General features: G+C 42.6%; 1 protein-coding gene across 1 annotated transcript in view; it reads left to right on the top strand.

The window, feature by feature from the left end:
* Positions 1 to 1,339: 1,339 nt before the first annotated feature.
* LOC311001622 (zeta-sarcoglycan-like) overlaps positions 1,340 to 22,685 on the top strand; it is a gene marked incomplete at both ends in the record, with an annotated part of 38,858 nt that continues 17,512 nt past the window's right edge. Inside the window, 3 exons of the mRNA XM_083992732.1 lie at positions 1,340 to 1,378; positions 9,446 to 9,640; positions 13,750 to 13,851. Coding sequence (XP_083848858.1) covers positions 1,340 to 1,378; positions 9,446 to 9,640; positions 13,750 to 13,851 — 336 coding nt within the window. The remainder of the gene's footprint in view (positions 1,379 to 9,445; positions 9,641 to 13,749; positions 13,852 to 22,685) is intronic.

Here is a 22,685-nt window from a genome sequence, read left to right as displayed (position 1 = left end):
TATGTTTGTCTGGAAACATGTGAGTTTGAAACTTTACTGCCATCTACTGGTGAGAAGCCCATACTGCAAGTTACAAATAATGTTAATGTTTTCTTTCTTTCTTTCTTTCTTTCTTTCTTTCTTTCTTTCTTTCTTTCTTTCTTTCTTTCCTTTACATGGTCACTTTTGTGTCCGATGGGATTAATAATGACAAGCCTGGTTAAAGGACTCCGTCTGTTCTGTTGAATCTTTCTTTTTTACATTCAGTTTATAGCCTATTCTTTCTCTATTCTAAATGTATTGTGTTAATATAACTGTCAACCATTAACAACAATGCAGACCAAACAAATTAAATCAACCAACCACAGGAATTTCAGACTGATCAAACACAGATAACACAGTAGCCTACTACCTACTGACACTCTCATATCTGCTTGCAGTGTCATCTTATGTCCTGCAGGGTGCAATAACTACCTTTACATGGGATCAGATTCATCTTCAGAATAATCCAGTTCAATTTATCCTTTGTGGAGGAAACAGTAGCCTAAGGGAAGATTATTGAAAATCATACCATTATAATAATATTCGTCTGGGGGCTATTTTCTAACGGTAATCCTCAAATGACCCATACATGGTACAATAAAAGAGAGTGATGTTGTTTCCCTGATGTCTTAATAGGCTACTGGTGGCTGAATGTAAGCGCCAACTCTGGCATCATGAATCTCGCTGTACACAATCCATTACTCAGAGCATCATCTGGTAAGTGAGATTTGAATTCTGCCAAGTCAGCTAGAATTCACTACGATGAAATCGGAAATTGTACAGTCCTTGTTTTCAAAATAAATCTGAGGCTGTTCCTGATCCCCCATTTCATTCATTACAAGTAGCCTAGTGTCTTCTATAGAGGCTATGTTTTTCTCAACAAATAGGACTAGTTTTGTCCTCTTATTTTTGAAATCACTACCGGAAGTGAAGAGCGTCACTGTATGCGACTTGACGGCGGTGAGTTTTGAAGCAGAGCGACTCGTCTCATCGGCTCGCTGAACGTAAAGTGAGGAGGGGACCGGAGCACCTGAGTCGGCGTGTATCAATTAGCGTTTTTTTTCTTTTCTTCTAGTAGCTACTACGGCACAGCTGAAGATTAAAATAATATTTACGATGTACTTTTAACATGTAGACTTAGAAAAGGAAAAAAGAAGAAAGAAAAGAAAGAAAAACAGCCAGTTATGTGTATTTTAGACTGAATGGGGAGTGAAGAAGTGCAGCTCGCGCTCTTCGTGACGGTTGGATATCGCTGCGTTTAGCTTGTTTGAACTTTGTGTAAATATGTAAGTGGGACTTAAATGAGACTAAATGTGACATGGACCAGTCGGCTACTCTCGACATAGAGACGCTGAAGGTAAGTTTACAACCTATTTGTCATCATGTGTATCCCAAAACAGTCGAGTTACCGTCTCCTGTAGCAACAGGAAAGTGAGTTTTAACGTCGGATAAACCGGCACAGAAGTGTGGATGTAATAACAACTCATTTCATCCAGCTGTTGTGTTGTCTTTACTCTGCAAACCCCCCCTACCCCCCACCTAATCAAGTTTCTCTCTGCAACAGGTGCTTCACTTGAGTTGTTCCTCAAATGCCATCTAATTAAAGATGAATGGAAAGTGTCCGGGCGCTCCTACAGTCTTGCAGTGGTTGCATTTCTCTCCAGGCAGGAATATGATGATTAATAACCAGTGACCGGGCTTCAAACAGCTCAGGAGGCCCTGCCTGGAGTTCACTATCTCCCTCTCCTTACAGTATACTTCATGTTCTATGCATTCACTCTCTTCAAGAAAAAAAACAGTAATGTGACAGCCTATGAATATTCTGCCTGCATGGTTTCTCATTATCATTCCAGTCTAGCAAGGGGAGGCAGTAACCTCTGGGTACAGTATGTGCATCTTGTCTCTGTGCTGCTGCAGTGCAAGAAGAAGAAGGAAAAAAAAAAAGAAGCAGCTCAGTGTCAGAAACTCATACAGCAGAGCTTCTGTTTGGCCCAGGCGCTCAAGTCCATCCATTGGTCTGCTACACACAACGGCACACACATACAAAAACACACACACACATACATACACACAGCTCTGGGCTTAGTGGTTGGGTCAAGCGTATCAGTCAGGAAATCACTCCTGCTCACGCTGGCTCTGAGCTGATCCAGCACTTCCCTCTTTAGACAAACTTGCAGACTTGTCACTTTCTGCTAATTTCTTGTTTAATGTGAGTCATATGCTTTAAAAAAAAAAATTAATTTAATTCTAGGAAGGTGACTTAAAAGTGTGGGATCAGCTATTTTCTCAATTGAAATCAGAAGGCTTTGTTTAGGAAGCTTTGTGACAGTATTTTTCTTGATTATGCTGTGTTCAAGGCTGGCACTCCCCCCCGCCCCCCCTTCTGTGCGTTCGACTGATGAATGCAAATGACGCCTATGGGGTGCTGTCCAAAATGGCCCCGTTGGCTCTCTAAGGATTTGATAGGGATTAGCAAGTAAAGCTAGTGCGCTGTGGAGAAGTGTCTGTCTGTGTACATCAGCAGTTTGTCAACCCCACCACCACCACCGCCACTGCCACCACCCCCCCTGCTCTTGCCAGAGCCATCATCAACACTGAGGAGGGAACTGACAGAGCTGCAAACATCTGAGCCTCTATACAAACACCAGATCTCGACATTAATAAATGATGCAAAGGTCAGAAGTGCAGAATGCCAATGAGGTTTTTGTTGCGGACTTTTTGTGTTGTGCAAAAGTACAAATAACGTTTCATGAAGGTGTCCTCAAAAAGCGGAGCGGCGTGCAACAGCAAAAGGAATTTCTCTCTGAAAAACTCCCTTCAAACGCCCCTGTGATGTTCGGGGCTTTGTTGGCTGTGCGCTGTGATTGAACAGCCTCGACCTTTCGTTGTGCCAGACTTATTGAAGATCTTTGATCCCTGCCGGTCTCATGCTTACAGTGGAGTTACCTTGTTGCTTTCAGTTGGAAGGAAGTGCCCTGCCAACCATTCACAAAGAAAGGGCAACGGCGAGTCGACTACAAAAGATGAAGACATTGACGAGCCCCACCGATATTGTTACTCCGCCATGGATGATGGAGCCACAAAAATCGGATTTCACGTCTAAGCGGAGTGACTTATTGACAGCACCCACATGCTTGATTGTCACGTCAACAAAATGTGAAATGGTTCCATCAATGCATCGAGTTGCACATTTGAGAAATATAATTGGCTTTCCCAGTTACCATCATGCATTCAGACTTCTCCGTCTCTTTGATTGGACTTTCTGTCAAGCTAAAAGGCCTCACAGAATCCAAATAAATAGGTGCTTTAATATCGCTTGTCAGGCTCGTAGCATGATTTTGTCCATTAGCTTCCCCTGCTGCTGCCTCAGCGATTGTGCAGCGTTCATATGCAGGATGGATGAGTACAAGTTTTACAGTCATTAGTGCATCTCAAATGTTTTCGTACCTCCAGCTGAGGCGGCCCTGTGGGACTCCCTGTGGCACTGCTGTGTGAGAGAGTGCTCTCCGATTTGCTGATTAACATTATCAGGCATTAATAACGTCTCATTTTCTTTCATTAGAGGCTCCTCAGCTGCATTTTGCTGCCTCTGCAGCATGTCACTGTTTGATCAAAACAGCATGTAGAATATCACCCTCTACGCTAATTGGTGAAGATGAGGCGTGCTGGCAGTGGGTAGGGACTGCTGGGTAATTGCTGGCTTTAGCTGGATCCAGCTGTAGCGTCTCTAGTCAAAGCTCCAAGGACCCCCCCCCCCCCACCCCCCCCCCCCCCCCCCCCCCCCCCCCACCCCCGAGCAAAAAATGAAAGTGACAGATAACTTCAAAGCGGTTGATGGAGTACATACAAAGTGTGTAAAAAGATAAATATGGTCGTGCAGCAAATCCACAAGGACCTTTCCAGCTCAGTGCATTAGAGATAGCAGTTTTTATTATTGTACCTTAGAGAAGCAAGTTGCTGTGTAGGTGTTTGGTTTCTATCAATAGAAACTACATGTAATCATGACTGTAGGTGGTAAACCATCCGTAGCATTGAGTAGATTTCAGAGCCATCTGTTCGTGATAATCTATTGACACGAGAAACAGGGTGACAGACGCCTGGCTGGCCTCGGTTCAGTCTTCCAGCCTTCAGTAGAGTTTTTCGCAGACGGCAGTCATTATGTTGTGCTATCGTGCTGAACAACTTTTGCCTGTGACCCCTTAATAAGCACAGAGGATATGTTTTCTCTTCTGAGACTTGTATTTTCATGTCTGAAATTATGCTTTGATAAGTGATCGGTTGATGTAGCTTTTCTGCATTAACCACATAGCAATCTTACTTTTTTATTGCAGTTTGAGTGAACACGAACCATAGAAGGTCAGCAAGAAATTTATACTTAAGTTTCTTGTCAGGCCCCAGACACTCGCACCACTTTGACCATCTGTCCCTGCGGTGCCCTTTAGCTGAATACTGCTCCTCTTTTTCTTATGGCCATCAGCTGTTTCTATAGTTGCTGCATTTGGAAGTGCAAAAATGTATTACTCATACAGTTTTGGAGTGGATTTATCAGAAACGTGGGCACAAACTTTTCACTACCTGTGCAGCTTTATCACGCTTCTGCATATTAAGAGGTAACTGTCAGGCCTCCTACAGCTGACATAAAGTGATAAATGGGACTCAGTGTAGTGTGACATGCCTGCCCAGTTTGCTTCGTAATCAATGTTTTGTTTCCTAAAAGTCAAAGTAGTTTCTCACGGCCGCTGCAGTTGGACATCTTGATCAGTCCAGTCCACAGTGTTTTTTGAGAGTCAGCTGTGACCGGCATGCTGAAATGATAGATTGACAAAACGCCAGCCGCTATGCACTCCTCCATTTGCTCGGTGAATAACCAAGCTTTAGGAGGCATGACTCGACCAGGGTAATATATGCATTAAAACTCTTGCAAAGAAATCACAGGATCCACTAGTGTTGGGAACAGTGGGTTGCCATAGAAATTACAAGTGCTGAAGTTTCCCCTAGCAACAGCGGATTGAAAATAGACCATGGGGCGGCTCTGGCTCCGGAGGTAGAGCGGGTCGTCCCCTAATTAAGAGGTTGGTGGTTCAATCGCCGCCTCCTCATGGCCATGTGTTCCTAGGCAAGATACTGAACCCCATGCTGCTGCTGATATCTGTTACATCAGTGTATGAGTGTGTGCATGGGAGAATGTGGCAAGTATGAAGACAGAGTTAATTTATCATTTAAAATAGAGCTAATTTGTCCACTAGGGCCAGGCTGTAAGATATTAGCTTGGTTCCAATCCTTTATGTTTATGTTTTCAGAGTTCTTGTCTGCTCAGCAGTAGCTCAGGTTGTGTGTAAAGCATCTTTCCTACGTCGTGGAAAAGTTGTAGTTGCGAAGAAGTGCTCCGTGACACTGCATTGAGAGTTTGTATTCAGCGTCTGTGTAAGCACCTCTCATAACGCTCTTGTCCCTCAGCTGTATCGCCAGTTAAATTGGAATCACTGACATTTCTAGGCCAGTGATATGGGTCATTTGTATTTGCTGCAAAGTCGCAACATCCATTTGTGAGGCATCTGCCACCACTTGCAGATGTGACCCAAGCTGCTCCTCTGAGCAAACAGACACTTAAAGAATGGATGAAGTAGCGATGAAGCCGTGCAGACTCTCTTCCACTGCAGAGATAGATTTACTCATGCTCTTCCAAGCAATGGTGTCAATAATGGGAAGGATATGTAAATACTGGCTTCAGTGCACAACCAAAACATACAGTTGCAAGAAAAAGTATGTGAACCCTTTGGAAGTTTTTAGTTTTCTGCATTAATTGGCCATTTAATGTGATCCGATCTACATCTAACTCACAAGTATAAACAAATACAATGTGCTTAACCTAATACCACACAAACAATTATAATATTTCCTCCTCCAGGCAACATGTCGAAGTGTTCCTGGGCAAGACACTGAACCCACACTTGCCCCCCAATGTGTCCATTGGGTGTATGAATGTGTTACCTGCACTGTATGTGTGTGAAAGGGTGAATGTGACCTACAGTGTAAAGCGCTTTGAGTGGTTCAAGAGCCTAGAAAAGCGCTACATAAGTGCAAGTCCATTTACCATTTACCATGAATTCGTCCTCACATAATTGCTTCAGCTCAGCCATGTTCTTAGGATGTCGGTGTGAATGGCTCTCTCGAGGTCATTCCATAGCATCCCTATTGGAGGGTCTGGGCTCTGACTGGGCCACTCCGAAAGGTGGATTTTCTTTTTTTTGAAGCTACTCTAGATTATCTAGATAGTAGATTTACTTCAATGTTTAGGCTGCATCACACAACTTCTACTGAGTTTCAGCTAGTGGGCAGCCACCCTGACATTATCCTGGAAGCCTTGATAAACTTTGGAAGTCACATTGCCCTCGATGATGGCAAGATATCCAGGCCCTTTGAGGCAACAAAGCAGCCCCAACCCATGATGCTCCCTCCACTGTTCTTCACTTTTGAGATGATGTTCACATGCTGGTACGCAGTGCCATTTTTACACCATACATACAAAAAATACAAAAACAAAATGTATTGAAAAAAATCTTAGTTTCATCAGTCCACAAAACATTTTCCTATTAGTGATGTGGAGTGACAAACTTCAGGCCTGCAATGGAAAACAAAGCAATTAATGCAGAAAACTAGGAAATTCCACAGGGTTCACATACTTTTTCTTGCGACTATGTCAGTGGGTTAGTAAATGCAATGGGACAGCAAATATTTGATGAAAATATCTTACAAATATTGTAGGGTTTTTCTTTATTGATCTTTTCTAAAGGGTTGTCACAACTTTGACTGGCAACAGTGATTACATAATTTGAATGAACAGTTCATCCACTGAAAAAATGGTAAATAATGCTTGCTATCTTCCAGAATCAGCTGTCTAATTGACAGCACAAAACCCAAGGTGATGATTGGTTTATCACAGAATTAGCAGATTATATTTTTTGCTGATTGGCTAATCAACTTAATGTCCCGGCTCAATTATGGATCTCTGTAAAGTAGATCTGTAAGGATTAGTCATGTAATTGTTTAATGATGCCAGGTAATTGCCAGGTAATGTAATTAAGAAACAAATCACCCATGTTGCTTTCTATACAGACATATAAAACTTTGATTGAACCTTTCACATTTCCATCTTAAATAGCCCATCTGCTACTCCTCATGGCCACACTTGCAATTCTTAAGTCTTTGGAGTGCGGTTGATGGATTAATTCACAGTCAGCAAATGAATCAATCATGAAAATAATTACACAACACAAAGCCTCCTGCATCTGATAAGTGCCTGAAAAAGCAGGTGTTTCTATGAATTCCTGGAAAGCTTGAAGGGTACATGCCTATTTCTGGCACCAGCCCTTTGCCAGCTGATACACCACACACTGCCTGGTTCACACAGTTGTTATACAATTTACAGAAGTGGATCCGGTATCTGTGGTTTTATAATTATCACTGACAGAGATCGATGCATTGCAACAATAATAAATACCACCACAGGCTAGGATTCTGTGTCCTTGCAGTTAATTAGACCCTGGTCAAGTAATTTAGCTCGTCCTGTGGTAAAGTCTGAAGCTTGCTGAGCTAAGGAGTCTTCTGACACGGTTAATGAGAAGCCATCATAAAAAACATACAATCTAATGATACCTGCCAACAGCATCCTATGCTAATAACACGCTGAGTGTGAATAAAAAATGTGGAGCATAGATCACCTCTTGAGTCCTTCAAGAGAAAACTGTGCTCAGGTATGCCTCAGTTAATGATGTGCGTTTTATGCAATTAAAGTATTTTAACTGATGATGAATTAAGAGCTGCTTCTGTGGACGACGTGTTCAAAACTTGACAAACTTTTGCAAAATAAAACATTATGCTGCTGCTGCTGCTGCTGCTGCTGCTGGACGTTTTTATCTTGGTTTGTACAAGCAGGCGCTTTGCTTTATTCATTATCTATGCAGGACGGTGGGATGGCAGGCTGCCTCGGTGCAAATTCATCCCAACAACAGCTGAGCAGAACAGTTCAGAGCTCAGCCAGCCCCGCAACCTGTGATGAGGAGTTTCACACTGTCAGCTCCCGGTCACGATCGGCTGGAGAACAGCAACCCGCTCGGCCCAGCCTGGACAGCCACACTTGACAGACATCATCCTCTCTGATCTCAGATCAGAGCCTGCGTGTAGCAGCTTCTCAGTGGCTGGCAGGGCGCTTAGTTCCTCAGTGCCTCCACAGTAAAGAGCAGTTTTCTGGCATCTCATCATTCACCTCATGTTTTTTCCCGAGTCCACTGTACTGAAGCCTGAAATTGACGTAATGAAAAGCAGAATGAAATTTCATATGTGGAGCTTGTCCATTACTTTAGCTACGGGTTGACTGCCGTGACAGCCCCCTTTTATCTGTTTCACGTCCTCTAGTGGACATGAGTCCATAAAGCGTCCTTGGCGTGCTGCGTGGCATGTGAAGCACTTCCCTGTGAACGCCTGATGGGCAGCAACGTTGTGAAAGATGTAAGGCCCGAGGGAGCAGTGAACAGGTGGGCCGCAAGGAGCCGTCAGTCAAGGCGACTTCATTTGTGAACACGGAGATCAGGTTTGACAAAATGTCAACAAGTAATTAGCGCTGAAAAAAGAGCTCTGACGTGCAATTAAACCCGTACAAATGAATTTTCATTGTGAAACGCATAAATACAAGCAGAAATGTCAAACGCCTTGCTTTCCATTACCAGAACTTAAATTAATCACCGTGATTAGCTCATAATATCGAGATTCAGCAGCAGTTTTCTCTTTGACTTAACAAGGAAATGAAAAACTGCTGTTTTAAGAGCTTTTCCACTTCTGGGCCTTGTATTCCCACAACTGATCACTAACTTGTCAGAATGAATCTTGAGCGGTGATTCCTCTTTCCTGCAGTGGAATGAAACACAATGGGCACTCTTATTTTGTATCTCTCTCTCTCTCTCTCGATAAAATAAAGTCACCCAAATGACCTTGTCTTTAATGCGCGCAGCTTGATGGATTGCCCTGCTGCCGGTTCAGTTTCTTTAAGTGCGTCGGGCCCAGGGCGCGTCATCGCAAATAGTTACTAGCAACGGAAAATTGTAATTGTTTTCTCAAAATAATTGTATTACAAATTCAAATCTCCCTCTCACTCAATTTATTTACCAAGCACCGATGTTTCAGGATGTGCCTAGCTGACATTCATGGTGTGCCTGCCTGCACCATTTTGTCCTGTTTGTAGTGGCACCACTTCTCAGAAATTGTACAATACCACAGCCGTGCCTCCGCTCAGTCATTTTTAGTGGCGCTTGCGAGGTAATAACCACTTACAATGTGTAATTGCTTCTGTGAAATGAATATATCCTTGGCAGCCAGCTAACTTTAAAACCTCCTGTTTTTGTGTGTGTTCGTATTTTTGTTTTTCCAGATTACCCAGGAGCAGTTTATCCTCGCGTCCCAGTCCCTGCATCTCCAGAGACCAGGCTGTGATGCCGTCTACCCGGTGGGTCTGTACGGCTGGAGGAAAAGATGCCTCTATTTCTTTCTGCTGCTGCTCCTGGTCACCATGATAGTTAACCTGGCCCTCACTGTCTGGATCATAAAAGTCATGAATTTCTCAGTGGTGAGTACAGCGTGGCCTTGTCCAAAATGAGGCTGAGTCAGTGGGGCGAGTGAAGTTACAGAGCATTCAGAAAGTACTCTACTACCTTTTTATATGTTGCAACCTCGTGCTTTGTCTCTCCATTTCTTTCTTTGAAAGTCTTTATTCATGCAGACCAATTTGAAATGTGTTTCAGGCGCCATCTCTCATGTCGCGCGCTTTGTCTCATCTGGGTTTGATAAAGAATTAGAAAAGACTTGGCAGCAGGGGCCGGCCGGCTGACACAGAATGTGTTAATCTCGCACGGAAACCAAACAGACAGATGCCGCAAGCTCCCGTGACATTTTCAGGGACAATGCACACAATTTACCATTTTGTCAACAAACTCCGAATGGCAGCATCCTCCCTCTGTGACGGATGTGTCCCCCGACTATTGCTATCATTCCTCTACTCCTTCGCCTCCCATCAATCTGTGTCATGAGTAAAAGACCTTATCAGCGCTGTTGGTGTCGCTCCAGAAAATGTACTTCACTGATCCCCATCTCTCAGGACTCTGCAAGCTCAATAAGAAAACACAAGCTGAACTACCCTCCCCCACCTTTTTCTTTCTTTTTTTTTTTTTTACAGGGATTATATTCAGTTTTTAGCAGCCATTGTATGTCATGGTATGTTTGATTTTTTTTTCGCCATTTACTGAAGTGAGAAGGCTATTGAAGAACAATTCTCTATCTTACTGTGGTATAAAGTAGCCGACCAACTATCACCCAAAGCCAACATCAAATGTCAGCACCTCATCATTGCTGGCAAGCGATCGTTTTGATGGCCACAGCCCAGAGGCATTGTTTTTGACAATGAGGTTGTTCTTGAAACTGAAGGGAGTCGAGGGGAATTTTCATCTGAAAGGCAAATGTTATGACACAAATTGCGACGCTCGCGAGGAAAACGGCAAAAACTATAAGACAAAAAGTACGCCATTATGTCAAGTGAGAAATAGTTGAACAAGTTTCCGTAAAGATTGGAGAACTACAGGAGACGGGAAAGTCAAAATCTGTGCAGAAGAAAAGCGAGATGTCCTGACATTCGGTGGCGTGTACGGCTCAGTGGTGACGAGGCGGATCCACATCATTCTCAAAGCAAACTTCTTTATTTCAGATTATATTTTTCCGGGGCTTTTTCGTGCCTTCATTGACAGAATAGACAGGGAGAGAGAATGTGGGACTGACAGTAAATGATCTTCTCAGCTGGGAGTGAGTCTCCTGCTTTTTTTAAGGGCTGTGCCCATATGGGACTAACAGTGGAGTCACCTTGTGCTCTCCACCTTACAAACAAAAAACTGCCCTGTGTTTTTCCGCATCGTCTCCACTTGTTTGTTTTCTTTCTTTCCCTGATGGCGAGGGGCTCATCCGCGGCTCCAGCACGTCACGACCGGACTGTTGTAACGCCCTCCTGTTTGTCTTGGCTCCCTCCTACTCGTCTGACTGGTTGCGGCATGTACTCAACTCTTCCCGCCCACTGCATCACCTTGACTCCAGCACAGGAGTGACTTTCTACGTCTGGCTGCTGACATACAAAGAGCTTGCACCACCACCACCACCCACCTCCTCCACTCCTCTGACTCTGTCCCCGGCCCCGGCTCTCTCTCTCTCTAACCACGTATGATGGAGCTCTCCCCCTCTCTACTCCGACTTTGTAATTCACCGTCTCCATCCATTTGTGCTGCGAGCACTATGTGGACTCTTTAAACACACTGCTCCGGGGCCCCGTCTGCTCACACACATCCTCACAAAGCTACCCTCAAACTTCACTCTGCTCATCGTGCTGTGGCAAGGCATAACCTTATCCAATTTCTACAGAATTATCTACCACCAAAATCGGGTCCCGAATAAATGTGGTGTGAAAAATATGCCATAAAGCTGCAGAATCACGCCTCGTTTTATACAGTCTCTGCAATTTTTCATCGCCTTAATGTGATGTATTCTTTGTTTAAACAGGATGAGGGATCAATTTAAGTGTAAAACAATGGGCTATTACCTCTGAGAGAAAGACAATCTGAGCTGAGAGGATGAATATTTAAGCACACACAAAGTCTGCTGACAAGTGTCCATTATAACAAATGCGAGGCTGGCCCTGATGACTACTTTTCATCAATCAACTTCAGATATCAACTATTTATAAAATTAATCGTTAAGATTAATCAACTATTTGGTAAAATAGTTGATTTATTAATTTTCCTCTGGAAAATATAATTGACACTCTGGCAATAAGTTCAGATTCAGATCTTTACATTCTCTCATCACTTATTTAATCTAAATTCTAATGTAGCAGCAGATGCCTTTATGGCTTTTATGAGAGTATTTAAGCGCTATAAGGCCAAAAGATATTAAAAAGCTCTTTCTGCTAATGAATAGACAAGACTTACAAATGAAGTTAATCCTCTACGTTTGTGACTGATCTCACTGTGCACCATTAAAAAAAATAATAAGCACAAAATAACACTGGTTAAACAAGACTAATTGGGAGAGGGATTTGAACTGTGTGTGTGCTCATCCTCCCAAAGTCAAGCATGGATGAAAATATGAACAGGTTGAACAGATGGTTCTACAGTACAAGGTTCTGTTTTAATTTATATTGCACTTCAGATAGTTGTCGACTATGTTGTCAGCTCCAGAACTCTTGGGTCATCCTTGCTTCACTTGGATCTGTGTCCATCTCAGGGTCTCTGCTCTGCTGTTTGCTCTCCAAAAATACTGGAACTGGTCTTTAAAGGGACATTGTGTAACTTCTCCTGTTATCTATTCATGAAAATCGATTATTTGGTTCAAAAGTATGTTTTTCATTAATCAATAATCCCCCCCATCAACAAACTGAAGTGTTCCTTTCAGCTCTGAATTTGCCGTTCATATCATTCATATCTACATGGAGCGGGTAAGCTCGGCGCTGGCTGCCATGTCGTGTCGCCATGTTTTTACGTTCAGTGGCAGCGTGATGGTAGGAAACCATGGAAACTCACCGGAGCTGTCGGCTCAGGTCGAGGTGGCGTCTGTGAAAAGTCACCTAGGTAACGCAGTGAGGAGGAATGGAGCGTTAACACTGATGCTGCATTCACCTGCAGTCGGGCAGACGGCCGTCGGTAACAATACAACATCGCCATGACAACATATTGTCATGTGTATTGTTTTGCCTCGTGCTGACGGACCACTTGTTTGTCATAGAGGCTTGTTTATGCCGTTGCGTGCAGCGGCTGTTGTCCGTCTGCCCTCTGCCCAATTTCACGTGAATGCAGCATGAAAAATACGATTGAGTTGCTTGCGATATACAACCACAATGCTAGATGGGAGTAATTCCTACACAATGTACCTTTAAGGCTTTAAAGCAATTAAACAATCTTTCCAATATCGACTCCCATACTCCCACTCAAGGAACTAATCACTACCAAATATGATATTACTCTCATTTCCTCAAATCTCAATCTTGTTTTGATCATTTTTATGTAAGGTAGCGTGAGGCAAGGTATCGCTGTGGCGCTCTGAATGAACTGTGTGACTGAACTCAGCTGTCATTATTACGCTGCTCTATCTTTTGTCTCATGCTGTTTTATCTCCCTGTAAATCACTCCGAGGGCCTGAAAAACATGAAATAATATTACTATGACAACTGCGACTACTACCACCACCGCCGCCACCGCTAATGATAATTATAGTAATGTTCATGTTAGTGTTAAACCAGCTTTAGCAATAGCAAATCTTGTTCTTTTTTATCGTTCTCATGAATCTCCCAACATTCACCATCTATAGCTGCCAGATTAGCCTGGCTCTCCTCAGCGTGCCTCCCACTGCATGCAGGCCTGTCACCCTGTCACAGCTGAGTGTCTGTGGCATTGTCACCTCGATGTCATGTCCTACTTCTTCCCTGTCACTCAGCGCCGCTGCCCGTCCACCAGGCCTGTCTGGCGCGCAGCAGCAGCAGCAGCAGCATCAGCCACCGCTCCGTCTGATGCAGCCCGGCGACAGCAGGGGATTCAATTTTTTATGCTTTTTTTTGGGAGGCTTTCTAATCCTTTTGAATCAAATCAGGAAAGCCAACGCTGCTCACCACCACAACCATCACTGATGATCTGGCTTGTGTTTCAGGACGGGATGGGAAAGCTCCATTTGAACCAGGACGGGATCCGGCTGGAAGGAATCTCCGAGTTTCTTCTGCCTCTCTATGTGAACGAGATCCAGTCCAGAGGGGTAAGTTTGGCTCTTTGCTCTTCTCACTAACTTCCCAGTTGCTTTGTTGATCAGTATTCTGCAGCACTGATGGACTAGGAATAACTACTATCGACTGAAACACATGTGAAAAGCTCTCACAGAGAAAGATCTTTCCTGTCTGCTGCAGACAAGCTGATATTGATCCCTCAGTTTTGAGGATGTTGTGATCAATTCATTTACAACAAAGGCGCAACTTCTCTCTCCGAGCTTTAACTTGGTGATACTTTGTTAGGGTGTGTTTGTACCTGGATAGGAGAAATCACACTCTTTCTCTGCCTCATTTCCTGTCACCCCCAACATCGCGGTATCAGGGCCTCCCATCAGCAGGAAATGGGTAATAGGCTGCCTCTCGGCTCTTCTCAGGCCACATACAACCCTACAGGAGATTACAGGCGATTACAGAGGGACCAGAGTCCCCCTGCTGGATTTCCAATCAAGCCCACGCGATAAATTCCCCCTCTCTTCTACTTCCTCCCTCTCCTTTCTCCTCTTTGATGTTTAGTAGATTAACCAACACAGCTCCAGTGCAAAGTTGATCCAAATATCCTTCTCCCACACGAATCACAGACGCTCAGTTGGATCATCCACTTTTTCAGTGATTAGGCATGGTGCAGAAAGCAATTTCAAGCACTGGAAACTGGGATTCCATGTAAATTTGATTTCTGAGGGACGTCGATGGAGGAAGTGGCTTCGATAGTGGGCACAATTTGCCACAGCAGATTGAGAAACAACTTGGAATTGCCCACTCTTGCCCTTTGATGTTCTAGTTGGAGCTAAATGTCGATTTAAATATAACACTCGTGCACTTAGCAGTAGCCAGCACCTCAAGGCCATAGCAGACGCACAAGCCGAACATTGGACAAAGCCAGTATTTCATCCCCCTGGTGCAATACCACCTGCAGACATTTTTACTGTCTTGTTTTACAGACAGGCTGTGTGGTGGGCCCCTTATCTACTGGCACCAGAGATATTTGCAGGACAAAAATCTCTGTGGGTCACTCAATATTTCTCACCTGAGGAAATATGTCAAGCACCGAGAGAGCAGGGATTATGGCTCTCCAATGAGTTTACACCACAGTGCGCAGTGCTGTTCCTCAGTCAGATAACCACCAATGATCAATAAGCCATTACTACAAACGGCAGTGAATGTAATAATGCACCAAAGATATCTTTAGTTAAATATAGTCTGTTTAAAAATATATATATTCAGAGTCTAAGCTGCTGCACAGACAAATGGCAAAATTCAAAGTAGATTTAGTTTTTATTTCTCATGGATCAATCAGTGCTTTGAATCTTCATCAACAGCTGAAGCCGTAATCTGTGAATACCAAGTGGAAATGTCTCCTGCAGTGTTTTTTTGGCAGTAACTCTAATAGCTGGCACCAAATTCCAGGCTAAGTAGCCTCTGAAATCGCCGCTTTCAGCAGCACGTTGTGAAACGAGCGCCGTTAACTTTGCGCACACAGTTTACATTGGTGCCGATCCAGGCCAGACTTATAACAAACACAACAAATGTGTTTGTCGGGTTTTGCAAGACAGAAGATAAAAACCTGGAGTTGTTTTATTTCTCATGAAACACTATTTGAACAGGCATGTCTGCTGCGGCGTTTTGTATTTGCCTCCGCCAAGGAGGTTATGTTTTCACTTGTGTTTGTGAGTTTGTGAGTTTGTTTGTTTGTCAGAAGGATTATAGAAAAAAATAAAAGTGCTCAACAGATTTACACCAAATTTGGTGGAGCGATGGGGCATGGACCAGGGAGGAGCTGATTGGATGTTGGTCTGGATCCAGGAATTCTTTGTCATTTTACCAAACGTTACAAGATGGGGCCATTTTTTCTACTTTTATTGAATTGCCCATGAGATAATGTTTGGATCTGGATATTAATGGTGTTGATCTGTGACATTGTACAATGTTTGTCTTTGGTGGAGGTCGGTCAACTGAATGTTATTCTAGTTCTTGACGAATTAGTAATTTGCTTTCAAATATTAAAGAGCACTGCATTGTTAATGTTGTATGTAGCCGTACTTGAGTATTATCAGTTCAGCTCAGTCCAATTAGCCAAATATTTCATCTTCCCTTATCTACTGCGTTGGCAATTGCATGCAGCTGCTTGCCACCGAGATCAACAAATACACCCACAACGAGAGAGAAGACAGCAAAGACACTGTTGCTCACCAAGCTAAAGACTGTAAGCTTAAACTCTGTATGTGACAGTGATAGATAAATAATCCCATAATGGCTGGAAATAAATAGGTAAATACGTATATATTCATTAATGAATGTGTCATTACATTGCATTGAACATATATTTTATTGTTGTGATTTTTGCCATATTTGTATGATCAGGACTAAGCATTTCATTACATTTAAAATTTACTAAATATATTAAACCAAATATATATCATTTATAAATAAAGTGTATAAGGGGTTTCTAGTAATAATAATCCTGTAGCTCTAACAGAGCATTCAAAGGGGGTTTTGGTTTTCCAGCATTACTATTTTGATTCACTCTCACATCTCCCACCAGCTTCGCTCCAGCTGCTCCAGGCAACTGCTTTCAGAGAAAAGGTTTTAAAATCCCCAGAACACTACCTGTCCAGCGCTGAGCAGCAAACCAACTAGCTGGTCAACACGATTTAGTGGCTAAAGTGCCAGGTATTTCCCTCAGGGGGGGGGGGGCACCAGAAGAGACCAAAACAAGACTTAAAAAGAAAGTGAACATCAGACTCACTCTGGCCAGGTGGCCAGAAACATGACTCCAAATGAATGCTAATGTCAGTCTGTGTCTCTGTTTACCTCTGACAGTTTGCCATGACCTTTCCAAGGTAATAATATGTCAGTGTTGTGTTTCCAGCTTGTGGTGCTACCCCCAAGTGGTAAATAAAAATCAATTAATCCAGGTCTGACAATGAGAAATATGAATATGTCTAAAATAAGACAAACTAAGTTGGGCATCAGATATATGTGATTTTTATGGTATTATTCTCATCAAACAGGATTACAAACCACGAGTCCACTGTTACTGTTCACTAGTTTGACCAAGCACACTTGGTGGTACTCAGAGTATTATGAATTAAAGGGATAGTTCACCCAAAATTCAAATTCCACTCATTATCTACTCACCCTCGTGTCGACTAAGGGCTGGGAGAATTTTCAGAGTCCTCCGTGCCTTCTCAGAGTTACGGGGGGGTCCGCGCAGCAGTATTTGTCCATATGATGGTTGTGAATGGGGCTCACTTTTCTACGTCCAAAAAGACACACCAAAAAACATCCAAATACCTCCACACAGCTCGTCTGTAATGTCCCTCTTGTATTGAAGCCCCAACATGAGAAATTGTTCCGAAAAAATGAAATAAGTGTATATTTTAAGCTTGTTTGTAGCGGAAGCTCCCAGCACTGCTCTTCCTGGTCAGTCCAAATCTCGCGCGATTTGTATCGGCGTCAGTGCAAAGATTTGGAAGATTTTGGTGTGTCTTTTTGGACAAAGAAAATTGAGCCCCGTTCGCTACCGTCATATGGACATGCAGTGCTGCACGGAGACCCCCTGTAACTCCGAGAAGGCACGGAGGACTCTGAAACTTCTCCCAACCCTTAGTCGACATGAGGGTGAGTAGATAATGAGTGAAATTTGAATTTTGGGTGAACTATCCCTTTAATGTTTTACACAATAAAAGACCTATCATGCAATATACAGACTGGATACTTCATCTTGTAATATTATCACAGTATTTCCCACATTATGGTGGTAAAATGCAGACTTTGTGTCACGCTTTGGTGTTAACGCTGTGCACAGTGGTATCGCACACCTGCCTCTCCACACTTATGATTTGGAAACAGTGGGTTTCAGGTAGGCGCACTTTCAAATGTTGAGTTGATTTTAAACACTCAATACCTTTAAGAATCGGAGCCCTATTGTTTCTTTCACATGTGAAATTATGGGAATTGTGTGAAGTGTAAATGGAGTGCAGCCCTTCAACGTTATGATTGTTTTTAATGTGCGAGTCTAATGCTGGCCACCCATCGCTGCAGCTTTAACCTGCCACCGGTGCCGAGGTGTCTGTCACAGCCTGACAGGCTGACGGATTAAATATTCTGTACATTATTTCTTTTTTCTCACCCTTGGGGCTCCCAACGTGCATACCTATCTATCCATCTTTCCCTCTATCCGTCTGTCCACCTGTCAGTTTTTACAGACAGCTCGGCACAGCCACGTTTGAATTGTTATGGCAAAAAGAGGTCGACTCGAGGAGCATGAAAAAGAGTCCTCAGCAAGACTTTGCTATCAAATGTTTTAAGATTTTCAGTTCGATTGCCACACAACAGTTCCTATTCCACGATACCACATGAGATCAGTCTGACATGGGAAATTTCACCCAATTCAAAGCTACAAAGTGAGTGTAATTTCAGGCTTTTTGAAATCTGTCACACCTGCCAACACAACATTGTGTTCATAATTTTGTGTTAGTGACACCAAACAGTTGTACCCAGACATTTTCTCACCCTTTTCTCTTCTGTCATGCAGAAATCTCAAAGAAAACAACTTATTTGTCGTGTGTTGTCTGTGATCCTTAAGTGTTGCTGTTGCATCCACCAGGGGGGGGGGGGGGGACATTTTGGTTGCTGGCAATTTAGCGGTAATGGTTGTGTTTTCAGTCAAAATTGTTGTCGTTAAATAGTTGGGTTTAGACATTCTACACACTTAAGAGTCACTATACTGCAGCTCTGTGATCAGTTTTCCTTTTTCTTGCTTCCTGAGCCAAATTTTAATTGTCCAATAAAGTTTCATCATCAAAATTTTTACATCTTTTTGACAAAAAGTATCAAGTCATGCAGACTCAGCCTCTGTTTTGGTGAGAATTCTATATTATTTTATTTCTGCGAAGGTCATATCATCTTATGGAGCTGACGTGTTTAGATTCATGTTCACTCATTTGAAAAAGGGGACACAAAAGGGACAAGTTTTAGAATTAGTGCTGTGTCTTTTAATAGCTCCTCTTTCTCACATTCATTAGGGTAATGCCGTCTGCCGCTGCTCAAGGACAACAGAGGTCAAAATAGATTTGAGTGCTAACATATTTTTAGCCGAGCGGTCAGCCCACTCAGATTTGTGTTCCGGTGGATTTTAAATCACGGAGGGCCACTGAGACACAGAATATTTTATTCATATTATGAACTACATGAGCAGATTTCACTCATTAGTTCTTACTGTCCGCCGGAATATGCGCAGAGGAAAATAAATAAAAACATCAACTGCTTGAGTGTTTAGCCTGCAGCCATGGCCTTTGATTCACATGCACACGATTAAAGCCCACAGATGCGAATAGTAGGTGGACGTAAAGAGAAGCACCAGGGCAGGAATGTGCAGTAGCAATGGTTTCTGCACATCTGAGTGTTCAATTGTCCATTAAGATATGTACATTTTTTCATGACGCTTTCCAGCTTCAACCACTAGTTATATTGTCGACTTTCACCCTGAAAAAATGAAAATATACTTATCCACAGCCTCTTGGTATGTGAGCAGTTTGTTGTTATATTTGAAAGATATTTTATATGTGTAGAAACCTGCCTTAATGGTCATTGTTATGTATGTGTTGTCACTACTACTGTCTGCCTCTGTCTGAAAACAGTGTGGGACGAGGCAACACATTGCCCAGATACAGTTAATCAAAATCTCTGCTGTTCAGACTGTTGGCTCTCGTTATCGTCTCCGGGGACCCTGACTGATCTATAAATAGCATCAGATGCAGGTGTATCTTTATTGGAGTGAAACTTCTCCCTCACCGAGTCTCACCTACCTTGCTCCGGATAAGCATGACAGAGTCGATTGTAAGCAGCAATTTCTGGGATCCAAGTCTGCAGATGAGGGCTGAAACCGTCCACTTGTTTTTTTTTTTTTTTTTTTTTTTTTTTTTTTACTCTCGCTATTTCAAATCAAAAGCTTTTCGTAGCAAACCGCAGAAGCAGCAGCAGCAGCGGTGCCTCAAAGCTCCGAACATCCTTAAAACTGAGTTTGCAAGAAGCAATTTAATTTGGCCAACCGTATTAGACTGAAATACACGGGCCTTTTAATATGACAAATATTAAATATGCCTACAAACATGTTCCCAAACAGCCTGTACCCTGCATGCAAAGAGGCTGCCTGCTATGAGATTTTATGTTTGAATGAGGAAATTAAGACGTAATAAGCGTACCTTTTCAACTTTTTTTCTTCCCCCTCTCCTTACATTTACTTGTTCAGCTCAGAATGCAAATTAGCTCCTGGCACAACAGTCAAATATAATTAAAATTTAAATATATTTATGCAAATATTTGGTTGGGATTACAGCAGCGCTCTTGATCTGAGCTTTAAAGGCCTGCGTTTTTATTTTATACCGAATCACCCGGAGAAAGGCAGTGGTGTCATACGAGGCTGCTTTTTGTTTTTAAACCGTTTTCATCCAAGCAGTGTGCCGTGCTCTTGCTCTCAGCTGTGATGTTATTCATTGTATGCGGGAAAGCATCCTTTGCCTTAGCAGCAGCAGCAGCAGCAATGGTAATTTTTCAGTCTGATGGGGCCCAGTGCGGCTAAACCAACAAGCTCCATTTATGTGCATTCGCTCTGATCTGCACTTGACCTTCCTCAACAGGCGCGGTGACTAAAAAGCCTTTTATGTGATCCCAAAGAAGTGTTGAAGAGAACAACAGCACCGGCCCCCTCAGGAAACTGTTTAAGACCTATAAACTCTTAAAAGGGGATACTTCAATTCAAGAAGTCAAATTTTCTTCATGATGCCGTGCTTCTGCGAGAACTTCTGTTCATGATGCGCATTTATATCGGAGGAGGAGCAAGCAGGGAATGAAAATGAACCGAACGACCTCTGTAAAGTTGCACACCGCACAAACTTGAGATGAACTGCTGCAATTAGACGCCTCTTTAGAGTATGATGATACATCACAGAATAATTATTAGCTCAATGTCAAACAAAAAGCTTCAAAATGTCACTTGCGCGCAAATAATATGATATAAAAAGTTGTGTTTGCTTTGCAAGCCGTCTGTGGTTTTGTTTGCAGAGGCAAAGTCAATATATTAGGTGCCTCCATGTTAAGTACAGGTTTAGTGAACGCTGACACATGTAAACTCTCTTGACAGTGTTGACCTTTTCTGGAAAAACAGATGGGAGAGTCTGAAATGGAGAAAAAAAGAGATGCAGTAGTTGGGAGTCAGTCATGAGACAGAAGTGTGTGAAGAGTATGAAGCATTGATTTGACTGTGTTAAAGCTGCACTGTACTACAATCAATATTTTTTTATTCACTGTGTAAAATTACTGTAATTAAAGAAGGGCCACTAGCAGTGACTGTTATTGTATTGTTTTGATGGAAAACTATATTTTCTTTAATATACAGTATTCCCTGTCATTTACCTAGAGCAAGCCATATGAAGAAGTGATGCTTTCAATATACCCAACACTTCTGCACACAGTTATACTCTGACAGCATGGTGGCTTTATGTGGTACCTCAAAATACTGCCATCAATGCCATGTATCTACAATACAATGTCCAAGTATCTGGAGAGTTAAAAATACTTACTTACATGACCGATACTTTTCAAAGACAAAGGAATGCAGTCATATTATAAATGAATCATGAGCTGTTTCAACTTTTACAAGGAATTGCTGACAACTGAGGTAAAACTGTTGCACAGAGTCTGAAGTCTTTTCAGCATGCACACAATGACATATTCGTGTGCCATCATTCAAATGTCAAACAGCCATAAAGTTGCAAAGTGCAAAACTGCCAGAAAGCTGAGCAAGTCTGGAGTCGCAATGTCTGCAGCAGAAACGGAATACACCAAGCAAACAGCCAACACACATCTTTACCTCAACAACGCTGTCTGCCTACCTAGGCTTCAGCACCCATCTTCAATGCTTTAGTTTTCATTAAATGTGCTCTAATGCTTTAATGTGGTTTATTTTAGGACATTTCATTAAGGAAAATAGCCACTTGGAAATGTTGTTTTGATGGTATCTTACAACCTGTTGAATTATTATTTCAAACATCATCCTCTTGTTTTTCCATTGGTATGATAATGGAAAGTCACTTATGTTGGAATAATAGTCAGATGACTCGGTACAGAAACTAAACAGAATCTCCAGTCAGCCAAACAAAGGCCAATGTGAAATAGTTGTGAACATCCAGGCAGCACAGTTTACAGAACAGCTGCCTGGACTTTGACATTTCAGATGCTAAAGTTTAGTAGCTAAACCCTGCAAGCTGTCTCGAGGACCTGATGCTCTGGCTGCTTGTGTTGTGTTGTTTTCGTTTTGTATTGCTTTTACTGAGGCAGTGCCATTTTTTTCCAGATCTCAATCAAGCAGAGACCTCTTAGGCTGAAAAATGAAGCCAACCCAGGAGTGGCAATAACTGCCTGGCTCCAAAAAAAATGAGTCAGTCCCCATAGACTCCCATGTTCAAGGTTTACAGCAGAAATAACCATGTTAACAGCCTCCTACAAAAAATTACCTTTGGTCTCTGCTATTTTCCTTTTGTGTGGCAACTGTACAAGTGGTGAATTTTGATTTAACTCATCTGTTTAAATTTCTTCAAGGCTTAAATTTGCCTGTTATTGAGGCTGCGGCCGCTTTGAGTTACAGGTGAATAAATGCTTGCTCACACACACCAACATCATCTTCACACAAAACATTTTGGTAGAGTCTGGTATGGGCAAGATGGTGATGACAGGAATGGTCCATCTTCAAAACTACACCTCAAAAACCTGGGGGTGATGTCACAAAGGCGACATCCATCTTTATTTACAGTGTATAATTTCAACC

The sequence above is a fragment of the Trachurus trachurus genome, assembly GCF_905171665.1.
Source record: "Trachurus trachurus genome assembly, chromosome: 18".
NCBI classification, from domain to species: Eukaryota; Metazoa; Chordata; class Actinopteri; order Carangiformes; family Carangidae; genus Trachurus; species Trachurus trachurus.
Note: the sequence above shows the minus strand (reverse complement) of the source record. Positions and strands in the feature narration are given on the sequence as shown.